Raw genomic sequence first — 12,249 nt, forward strand, 5'->3', positions numbered from 1 at the left:
AATTTTGAGTAACATTGTTTTATAAAATAAACAATTTTTCAGTTTTTATTTACTTTACGATTTAGAAATAACCTAACTGCTGTACACTATTGGAAAACTTAATTCAAATAAGAACCCTAGCATGAGCCAGTGGCGGATCCAGTGGGGGGGGGTCATAGGGGTCATAACCCCCCCCCCCNCTTAAAAAAATTTTTAAGAAAAAAAAAATAATTTTTTTTTTAATAGTTTACAAAAGAAATAAAATATTTTAAAAATTATTTAAGGGGGCATATACACTTAGGTAGGTCGGAAAAATCAATTTTTTCCCATCTAATTTTGCTCTTCACTGTTTCAAGAATCATAATCCAAAAGATTAAAGCGAAATTCGTCATAGTTTCATTGTAAACATTAATAATGTTGAAGCGCTCTTCAACAGGTTTAACAAAAGCTAAAAAACACATTACATTTATTATTAAAGATTTTGAATAATTGAATTATTTATGTATTGTTCTATTGTTCATTATGAAAAAAATAAATTAGAAGACTAACATTAAAAGCCTCAGTTTTTTTTTTTTTCAAAAAAAATTATTTTAAAAAAAATTTCCTTATAAAAAAAATTAGTTGTGGAGGGGGGGGAATCTGAGTCTATGACCCTCCCCTGGAAAAATTTCTGGATCCGCCCCTGGCATGAGTATGGTATTAAACTAAATATTAAGCCCTGAAATTTCATCCAATTCAGATTCCAAATTACTCAAAATGATGTAATTCAAACTAAAACATAAGAAAGAAGCGTATTTTGATATACTCACCATTTTCCTCATTAACAGAGGATTTCCACCGAATGAATGATTACATTGATTTAGAAGACATTGAGGATTTTGAAGAAGATGAAATAACAACTGATTTAGAAAGAGATGAAGGTCCAGGTAATTCTTCTTACTGGATTATTTTTCTTGATATATTTTGAAACACTTAGCACACTGATTTTCTTTATTTGCTGGAAATTAATATATTTATATTTCAGTACCACCACCAACAAGACTAGTCTTAGAAAGACAATTTAACAAGAGTATCCTAATCGGCTGGTGCCCACCAGATGCCCCGCGAGGAACAGCAGAAGCTTATCATGTTTATGTGGATGGTGTTCCCAAAGCAACAATAAGGGCTATAGAGAAAACACGAACACTAGTGGAAGGAGTTGATTGTAATCAGGTACTATTTCCTCTTATTCAAAGATAATTTATAAAATAAATGCCTCTATGAAAAAAGAAATCAAAAAATCACCAGTGTTTGCTTCAAAGTCAATAATGTGATTGAAATTAATTTAACAAGGAAACCGTCTTTACTGTTCATCTAGAGATCACCAATGAGTTACCAAAGATTTCATGCCAATGATATGAGATTTCTCTTATTGGTTGCTACACAAACTAATTGAAGGAACAATGAAATGTTCGATGCATTCTCAAGAAAGTTTTATGGATTAAAATTAGATGTTTAAATTCGTTTTTAAATCCGCAGAAGGAAAACGTTTAATTTTCTTATTGGATCTCATTTCTAATGATAATTTAATTTTACACCTACTCCTTTCTAGATATAGTATTCGTATATATTCTAGATATGGTAATAGTATTTGTTTAGTAGTAATATTTGTTGTTTCTATTCTAATAGTTAGGAACTGATTTATCAAAGTCGCAATCTTTGATACCCTGAACAAGTGAGGGTCTTAAAGCGACATATTTTAGCGTCCCCATTAATCTAATCAGTGTAGATAGTGCTATTCCGTAGATCAGTGTCATAGTGCTATTCCGTTAAGTCCCGCTCTCGCTTTTCAGTACTTTTAGATTTGATGATGTGGTTTTGGTAGACCTGCCTACTCTTTTTCCTGCTAATGCACCAAGTTTTAAGTACGATATTTCTATATCACGTCTAACTTCCCTTTATACTTCTGTTGCTAACTAAATTGTATATCTCTCCTCATCTCTTTTGGAAATAACGTGGTTTATTCCGCCAAGTCGCAGGTTTTTCAGTTCCTTTCATTTCAATGATACGCTTGCAATGAGTCATCCGACTTTTCCTCTTGCTGATACGCCCAGTTTCAAATACGATATTGCTATTTCACGTCTAACACCCTTTTATACTTCTGTTGCTAACTAAATTGTATATCTCTCCTCATCTCTTTTGGAAATAACGTGGTCTATTCCGTCAAGTCGCAGGTTTTTCAGTTCCTTTCATTTTAATGATACGCTTGCAATGAGTCATCCGACTTTTGCTCTTGCTGATACCCCCAGTTTCTAATACGATATTTCTATTTCACGCCTAACACCACTTTATACTTCTGTTGTTAACTAAATTGTATATCTCTCTTCGTCTCTTTTGGAAATAACGTGGTCTATTCCGTCAAGTCGCAGGTTTTTCATTTCCTTCCATTTTAATGATACGCTTGCAATGAGTCATCCGACTTTTTCTCTTGCTGATACGCCCAAATTCAAATACGATATTGCTATTTCACGTCTAGCACCCCTTTATACTTCTGTTGCCAACTAAATTGTATATCTCTCTTCGTCTCTTTTGGAAATAGCGTTGTCTATTCCGTCAAGTCGCAGGTTTTTCAGTTCCTTTCATTTTAATGATGCGCTTGCAATGAGTCATTCGACTTTTCCTCTTGCTGATACGCCCAGTTTCAAATACGATATTTCTATTTCACGTCTAACACCCCTTTATACTTCTGTTGCTAACTAAATTGTATATCTACCTTCGTCTCTTTCGGAAATAATGTGGTCTATTCCGCCAAATCGCACGTTTTTTAGTATTTTGGGTTTTGATGATAAGCCTTCTTCTTGACTTCTCTTTTTGCTGATATGTCCAGTTTCAAATGCAATATTTATATTTCACGTCTGACTATATTTTATACTTTCGTTCGCTTTGGTAATTCAATTGCACTTAATGTGCTTACGTACCATTTCTTCCTTCTGATTTTGATGTTGTGTTTCTCTAAAAGCCACTCGTTCTTGTTCACATCTCCCATGTTCATGTTGTAATTATTTGTTAGATTTTTCCGTTCAATTTTACTATTTTCAGTTTTAGGCTTTTCCCGGGTGTGAAAACCGTGATAAGAAGTTCACACATTTCTTGGACCAATGAAAGATTTCATTTTCTTCCTACTGCCAGCTGTGGATTACGATACCATATCATTAAGAGATTTTGCATTACTTGTCTTAGCAGAATTAAACTATGCAGTTGGTCCAATATTTTGCTTAATTATGTATTTAATGTCGGATGCGTTAATCGATTTTAAGAAATTAAACTCTACTTTTGAAGAAGAATACTCTTATAACTTTCGAACTATTTGTTTTAGAGATGATTGACTCAGCGTAGCAAAATGCGCAGAAAACATTGCCTCCTTCATCAAAAAAAAATATAAGGCGCATTGATATATATAAGTAAAAGTTTTTATTGTTTATGCTAAAATTTCATAACTTTATAGCTCTATCTAATTTATTTCGTTCTGTTTGCTTTATCGTTAATAAATACATGGAAAATTAATATTCCTTTTGCCTAGATAGCATTGTTTCTTCCTCATTTGTCCCCTCTCCCAATTTTTGGAATGCAGCCCGTGAAGGAACTTAAGAGATTTTTTTGGATAGATTGCCAACATATCAGAGTGATGTGTATCATGAAATTTTCAGCCAATTATACATAAGTGGGCAATCAACCCCTTTTTGTCCGGTATTTCCAAAACGAATATTTTGCGAAAATTTTACTTTCTGTCAATTTGGAACTATAGACAAATAATAATAAATATTTACGTTTTTCTTAGATAAATGATGATGATAATAATGATGACCTTTATAATGATGACCTTTGTCCCTATTTATAGCCATCCGAATTATAGGTCAAATAGTAAACTAATATGAATTGCTAAAAGGATCAGAAATATGGAATATAAGAATAGAATTCTTTGCCATAGAACAAAAAAATTCTAAAAATCTCAAAGTTGTTAAGTTTCTACAAGAAATATAACCATAGATTCTATAACTAAAAGTATCTGAATATAAAGTGCACAAAAGAATTAAACAGATCACCCTAAATAACTTTTGATCTGATGATCGGATCTTCACGTTCTAAGACTCAATCTTGGTGGTTTGAGAGGATGACCTCAAATATGGTAAATAATCACTGCAGACTATATTTTTAGTTAGGTAATCAGACACAAAAAAGTACTTTCTCTGAAGAAACATGCCTTTTTTTCGACGGATTCGGATTTCTGATTCTCAAAATATAGGAATTAGCCACAATCTGGAAAATATATAGTTAGTCCCAATAGTTTAGTCAGGAGAGCAGTCCAAGGTTTGGACCCCTTATGTCAATTTTACTTTCTATATATTTCAAAATATCTCTAAAACTGTTTAAGTGAAATGAAAATTTTTTGCATGCAATTATAAAATTCGTTTATCCAAAGATAATTCCATGCAGAATAATATTCAGCATAATAATATGTTAATATTAAAGCATAATAATAGTATAATAATATTAATAATAGTCAAAAATATTTTGAATTCTAAGCTATGCAATTTTTTACATCATTTTAAGGAGTGCAAATTTCAATAGAAAAATACAAAATTTGAGCGAAATCGGTTGAATAGTTCCTGAGAAATCGAATTTTAAGAATACGATTTTTTTCAAAATTCGATTTCTCAGGTGCTATTCGACCAATTTTGCTCAAAATTTGAATTTTGCCATTTAAAACTGCATTCTTTAAAATTGTGTAAAAAATTGTATAAATTACAATTCAAAATATTTTCGACTATTAAATAAAATAATAAATAATAAATGTTTACTAAAAGTTATATTTTGCATGGATATATCTTTGAATGAATTTTTATGATTGAGTGCAAAAATTATTCAGTTCACTAAAAAAAGTTCTCGAGACATGACGGAATACGTAAAAAATTAACATTAAGGCTTGTCCGAACTTTATCCTGACCAAACTATTGAGACAATATTTCCCATATTTCGACTACCTCCTATATTTTGGAAATCAGAAATCCGTTGAAAAAAAGGTATGTTTATTTAGAGAAAGTATGTTTTTATATCTGTATTTCGCAAATTAAAATATCGTCCATACAAAATAAGTAGTATATTTAAAGTTAATTGAAACCATTAAGAGTAAGTCCAAGATTGTGAAGATTTCGCACTCAATCTTAATGGAACTCTATCATTAGATCAAAAGAACTCAACCATTAAATCAAAGAAACTCAACCCTTATATCAACAAAAAAAAACTCGATCATTAGATCAAAAGTTATTCAGTGTGGTCAGTTTTTTCTTTTGCGCACTGTACAAGAATATGGTTCATTTTTGCTTCATATTAAGGAGGCAGCAATTTTAAACGATGTTACGGTTCAACTCGCTCCAAAATGACTAACAGTGTACAATGCATTTACAGCCTCACAGAATAAGCGTTCGATCTGTCAGTTCCACTGGTCGACATTCCAGAGATGCAGCTTGTACAATAGTAATAGGAAAAGGTATTTTTATAAAATTATGTACAATATTGCTTTTTTCACGTACAATTTGAATGACTCAAATAACATTTTATTTCATAGATATACCATTAGCTCCCGTTTGTGTCAAAGCTCTGAACGTCACATCGACGTCAGCTGTTATTAGCTGGTTGCCCAGCAACAGCAACTTCCAGCACGTCGTTGCCATAAATAGCGTCGAAGTGAAAACTCTGAAACCTAGTGTGTTCCGCCATCCAATCTCAGGTAAATGCTTTAAATCTTTCAATTTTATGTTATTTTTATACCTTCCTAAATTAGAAATAGAAAATGTGAGAATGAAATTAATGTTTCATTTTTAAAATACTGTATTATATTCATCTGTCATATATTTATGAATATTATTTGTTTGACTGAATGATTTTATGACGAACATATGGAGCTTACTTCATTTCATACTACGTATCTTTCTTAGTATTAACTTAAGGTATATTTTTATAATACTATTAAGTGAAAATATTTATAATAGTAAAATTTACTCCTAAATAGTTAAATTAAAATATTTTGTACAAGTTATAAACATAATTTAAAATTTTTGTTTATATATTTTTTATAATCTCAGAATTGAAAATATTGAGTATGAAGTTTTAAGAGTTATGTTTTGAGAAAAAAATGTATTCGTATACATAAATCATGATACAGATACTGGTTTTCTGAAAAAATAAGTGAAAACGGATACAATAGTTTCTTTAAAGTTAAATTCAAAAATTTCCATGTGATCATATGGTAGAAAAATTACAGTTATGTATAGAACAATACAATAAACAAATATTAGAGGGACAGGAAAGTAATGTCGTTTCGACGCATTAAATATTCGTTTGTCTTAAAAACCAATCCATTTTTGAAAGGCATTGAAAGGTTGTTGTTAACGAGGGTGAAGAAATTATTGATTAAAAAATAAAATCTTGTTAACAAATATCAAATGCACCGAAGCGACGTTACTTTCCGGTACCCCTAATACATTACTTTTTGTAGCAGATTTTAAAGTTTCTTTTTTTTCTGTTTAAAACTAAATGTCAATAAACCCATTATCATTAAGGGTTTGAAAGATAATTCTAAACCCTAGAATACTGATATACAGCCACATTTATGCCAATTCGTGATTAAAAATTTCGTTGATGAAGCTAAATCAACCAACAAAATGAAATAGAGCATTCATCAAAAAGGCGCTGCTCTATATTTACCATAACTGCAGTTTATCCCCATCGTGATTAAATGGGGGGGGGAAACTATTTATTTTGGAATTTAAACTCTTAGCTCTTGTTATAACACTCCGTATAAACTGAAATAATTTCTCAAAAACATGTTATGCAACCTTTATTCAATTCGACAAATTTATTGCTTAAAATTTATGAAATACAAAGGAAAAGTAATTAAATTTATTATCATTGATTCAACTAGTAAGAGAATTAGCACAATTTTTACCTAAAGGTAAATATTATATTATTGTTTTTAAAATTTTTTATGCTATCCTGCCAAATAGCGAGAGAAAGAAATAGTAAGAAAATACTAATAACGGATTTTCTGTAGAGACTAGTTTTGCAAATAATGGGTTACCAACTGCTGCAGATTTTCTGTAATTTCTATGAGTTTTAATTTCAATTACAGAAGATATGCAAGAACTGCGTAAAAGTCCAATTTCCAAAAATAGCCAAATTCCTGATATAAGAATGTTAGTGTCGTACTGACTCTATTTATCACTGAAATTTGTATCGCCATTCAGTGAATCAGTCTATTTATCTTATTAGTATCATGTGGGGTTTTTTTTGAAATTATTTGTTAAAGTAAAACAGTGCCACGAAAAAAAAATTTATTTTAATTCTAATGCCATAAAATTTCAAAAATGGTGATCGCAAAATTTGAAATTAGTAAAATCTACCTAGTATTTTACATAAGGTTTAAAGCAATAAAAATCAATTTTAAAACCAACCGAACAATTAAGGTTTTGTTTGAAAATTATTTTGAAATATTTCAAACTAAAAGGGGATTTTTAGACTAGCAGAACAACCAAAACATAGTTTGATTTTTGCTTGAAAAAAAAGTGCAATATTCTCTTAATCGGTTAATCAAATTAGTTTTATTTATCCGACTGCGTAAAACTCGGCAATTTCGACAAAAATTTAATTTCTTTTTTTCTTTTACTGTCTGTACTTGAACTTTTGTTCATTAGCTTTCTAAATCTTTTTATATTTGTGTTCTCTGATCTTTAGAATCGAATTTGTAGTTGTTCTTTCGCTTGCTGACAAACGGAACAAAATAGCAATAGCTTACTTTGAGGAAATCTCTTTACGCTAAAATACATTACAAAAAAAATTAATATACAATTCCCTGAAACTTTGTGCGTATATTTTGTATAATTTTAGCTATGTTTTGAACTAAAAGCTAAGGTCTAAGAGTAAATTTATTATTATCTAAGGTCTAAGTGTGAATTTGCTCTAAGTAACAATATTTAGAATTTTCAGCAATAAATCTATACTAAACAGCATATTTAGTTCCATTTTATCATATATTTGAATTTTGTTGAAGATTTTAGTTCAAAACATAGAAAATTATATTATTGATCTATGAAAAACATTATTTCGATATTTATGCATATATTTGTCGCAGAGCTGTTGGCGTGATATAGTTTTATGCTCAATATTGTCCTCATTTTAAAAATTTTTTAAGTTGACTGTAGATTTATAACCTTCCAAGTACCAAAAATAAAATGAAATCAATTAAAACCAGTCGGATGCCTTAACTTTTTAAATAATAAAAACAATGCATTTTCTAGATAAGGAACCTTGAATTCATTTTATCAAAATTTCAGCACGTCATGCGTGCTCGAAAAAATTAACTTTTTAAGTCATTATATTTTCTTTACCTTACTACTTACTTTTCAAAGTACCAACCATAATTTATTGGGTCATTTTCAGGCTTAGCACCAAACACTACATACCGAGTGTCCGTCAGAGCTCGTCCTGCCCGGTTGTTCTTCAACCACGATAATCCGAAAAAGATTGGACTGTTAACATCAGCCATTGAGTTTAAGACTCTTCCCAAAGGTTGTAAAGGTTAATTTTTTTATCTTCTCTTTGTGATTCTTCTGAGTAATCTTCTTCAAGCACTAACAATCCCTGCTTTTGCTGAAACTGCACATCTATGGTAATAAAAGAGGTATCACTTCGTGTAGCCAATGCTAAACTAATATATTAACTATTCGCACAACTAAAGTAAACTAGTATGGTGATGTTTCTTATGCCGTAGATCTGCAAGCAGCGTTAATGGCTGCCTGTACTACCAACCTACCATGAAGTCATGCTTGCAGATAAGTTTGGCTGTTTTTGTACCCTTTTTTTATCTTATTTTATATATAATTCAGATTAAATGTTGAATTATTTTCCATAAACAGTATGTAATGGCATTGGTAATTAAATTAAGCCATGCTTCAAAAATATCCACTCATCATATAAATTTTAATTTTAATTCCTTTATTCTCGGCTTAATATTATGCTTCAAAAAGAGAGGAAAGATAACGCATTTTGAAATAGAATATAGCATTAATAATTTCTCAATGATTTAAGTAGAACTAAAACGCAGTTTTGATTTAATGAATAAACATGGTACAGAACGGAAAATAAAAATCGAAACACCAGAATAACTTTTGATACAATGTTCAAATTTCCCCACTGTGCAATAAACATGGTCAAAATTATTAGAATATGATAAAATTTATAGTGTTTCAGTTTCTAAAGAAACACCAAAAATCTCGGTAATTTTTACCAAAGTGCGTTCGTATTAATTATTGGTAAGATTAACAATTAAATGCAGTTATATAATATGTAATAAAATTTGGTAAAAGAATTCAAATTTAGTAAAAGAAGTCAAATTTAATAAAAAGAAGTCAAATTTAGTAATTTTATCACGATATAGGTCTTAGAGCATGGCATGAAAACCATTTATTCGGTCAAATTTACTTTTGAGTTTTGTATTTTTTTTACTATTTTTATGGTAATAAAAACTATAATTTTCAAACCAGATTTTCTGGTAAACTGTTATCATATGAACTGAAAAACTACCAAATGAATGATTCAAATACGGTATAGTTTCTTTTTATTTATTAATTAATTATTTATTTTTTTGCCAGAAACTTAACACCATACAGTACGATCATTTGATTTAATCAAAGTTTTTTTTTTCTCTTTTCATGTACTAAGAGGCTATAGTAACATTTTGGAGAGTTGGTATTAAACATGCTAATTAATTAACATTGACGATATTTTAAGTTACAAAAAGAGATTTATCCATCAGAGAGCTACCCACTAACCCCTCTATCCCTAAAAAGGTTAACCTTTAGAACTCCTAATATAGCCTCTTAGTACGCGAAAATTTAATAATTAGTTAAAAAGTTATTTAGAGTAATAAGATTTCAATTTTGCTCAATGTACTTTGTTTAAAAAATTCTCTATTTTGAGTGGATATCTTAAAAGAAAGCTGATAAACCAATAGCTTTGATCAGAATTTCGTCATTTTATTCGTCTTTTAATGCATGCTTTCAATTGTATATTCCTTTAAATCGTAAGAGGCTTTTTTTTCGTGTTGTACAAAATATCTAAGTTTCGATGGCCATACGATGAGCATTCAGTTAAATATTTTTAAGATAAAGCTGCTACACTAAATTGATTAACAAAATAATTTATAAAACATTTTTTTTACATATTTTATCAAAATATGTTAAACATTAACTTAGATTCAATATATTGTGCATTAATTTTTAAATATAAAAACAATACTTAAGAAAAAAATGTGTCGTTGTTTTTTTATTTATTCTTAAAAACTCAGAAAGATAATCCTAAAAAAAGTGGCGTTAGTCCAGTCTTGATATAACAGAGATTCACTGCATAGATACTCATACCGTTACACGTTCTGGATATATAAATACTGTGTTATTCATAGCTTGTTAATATTAATACCTATTGATGTAAAACATGTAACTTAAACGAATTTTTCATTGATAAATGTCAGTGTAACAGCTTCATTTGCACTATGCTGAGTCGATGTTTCACCAAAACAGTGAAATTTTGCTTGCGTTTCTCAGTGTATGCATTGATGTGCTTGATTTAATTATTAATTTCAATTACTAAACAGTTACTATCATTTGCATCAAGTTACAACTCTTTATCTGTTTTTAAATGTTTAATCGATGTTTGCATGATATGTTGCTTACAAATATTGACTTTCCATTTGTCTGTGACACTACCAAATAAGCTTGTGTATATTTTCAAAAACATTATACAGTTTTCTATATCCATGTAATTGTAAATAATATACCATTTAATGATCCAAGAGTTAGCTATTTATAAGCTTTTTGTGCTTTTTTTCGCTAGTGCGTGGTGTGCGTGGTTATGGTGTATGTTTTATAGATTTTTGTCAACAGTTAAATTTTAAAAAAAAAATTTATAAAAACATGCACCTTACGAGTCACAAATCAATATTTGAACATAAAAAAACGTTATTAAAACGTCACAATTCATAAACTAGGTAGACGAGATTAAAAGCATCAAAACCTGTTCTATTAACGGAGGCTAGTAAGTGTAGCTGTAAAACACTCATTGAAAACATCTTGATGTATCATTAAACAATTAAACTGGCTTTGTTTTTTATCATAAATTCTTCAGTCGTGCATTTTTTTGGGGGGGTTGATGTTTTTTTTTTTGCGTTTTTCCCGCTAACAAATTAATTTGTCGCCTCTAATGGGTAATTTTCATTTCATGTTTAGTTAAAATTCTAAAAATATATGTGAGGCAAAAATACTGACACTTTATATGTAAGCAGAGGGTTTAAACAAAACTTTCATTAGCTTTTCGATCTACTAGTAAAGCGTTGAGTGAAAGTTTTAAATTTATTTTAAAAAGTGGCACACCAAGTGAAAGTGCAGGGTAATTAATTAAAGTATATTTGTCCTTAATTTTCTTTACTACTCCCAATTCAATTAATCACACTCCCTCAATTTCTCTACATCCGGCTCGAAATATTCTATCATTTTAAGTTAATTATAATTAATAATCTTTCTTTTGCACTTGATTTGCAGCTTATAAGAATGGTATAGAGTGCTCGCTTTCAAAATTGACTATTATCACTGTACACAATTATTACTCAAAATTTTCAAGATTTCTTCGTTATTGGCGAAACTGTTTCCTAGTTAACGATCCAAGCAAACATTTCCGTAAGTCACTGAAATCATTATCTTCACTTATTGAGGATATGTTGCATTAAATACAACGTTTGCAATATGTTGCATTTAATGCAACACATTAAAAAAAAAAACATTTTTTTTTCCAATGCCTAAGTCATACAAGCATCTGAAAGTTAGATTTGTTGGCCACTCTTTCAGTGGCACCATATTAGGTGGGCCAACGTTGCTCCCACAGTAAGGACAGTACAGAGAATGAAAGAACATCCATGCCTTTCCCGGGATTCGAACACAGAACCTTTCTGGTGCAAGGCCAGTTCCCTGACCCCTACGTAGGCCGGTCTGCTAAATAAACGTATTTGATTAGAAAATATAAAAGGAGTATTGGTTAATGAGTCATAACTATGAAACGAACTCTAGAAGCATGCGTTCCAAGTGAGTGCCCTAACCCCTGTACCATCCCCTTATGCAGGTTAAATGGTTAAAAAATTGGATTAAAAAAATATTAAGGATTTTAAAGAAATATTGAGGTGACACA

General features: G+C 30.0%; 1 protein-coding gene across 10 annotated transcripts in view; it reads left to right on the forward strand.

The window, feature by feature from the left end:
- The window catches only part of LOC107442660 (RIMS-binding protein 2), a 106,965-nt gene that overhangs the window by 75,081 nt on the left and 19,635 nt on the right, over nucleotides 1-12,249 (forward strand). For 8 of the 10 annotated variants that reach the window (XM_071178493.1, XM_043057810.2, XM_071178487.1 and 5 more), the window contains 5 exons: nucleotides 807-905; nucleotides 1,004-1,191; nucleotides 5,425-5,506; nucleotides 5,585-5,746; nucleotides 8,455-8,592. In XM_071178493.1, the coding sequence (XP_071034594.1) occupies nucleotides 807-905; nucleotides 1,004-1,191; nucleotides 5,425-5,506; nucleotides 5,585-5,746; nucleotides 8,455-8,592 (669 nt within the window). The remainder of the gene's footprint in view (nucleotides 1-806; nucleotides 906-1,003; nucleotides 1,192-5,424; nucleotides 5,507-5,584; nucleotides 5,747-8,454; nucleotides 8,593-12,249) is intronic. The other 2 variants (XM_071178480.1, XM_071178492.1) reach the window with 1 other exon arrangement.

Source organism: Parasteatoda tepidariorum, chromosome 1 (assembly GCF_043381705.1).
Source record: "Parasteatoda tepidariorum isolate YZ-2023 chromosome 1, CAS_Ptep_4.0, whole genome shotgun sequence".
NCBI classification, from domain to species: Eukaryota; Metazoa; Arthropoda; class Arachnida; order Araneae; family Theridiidae; genus Parasteatoda; species Parasteatoda tepidariorum.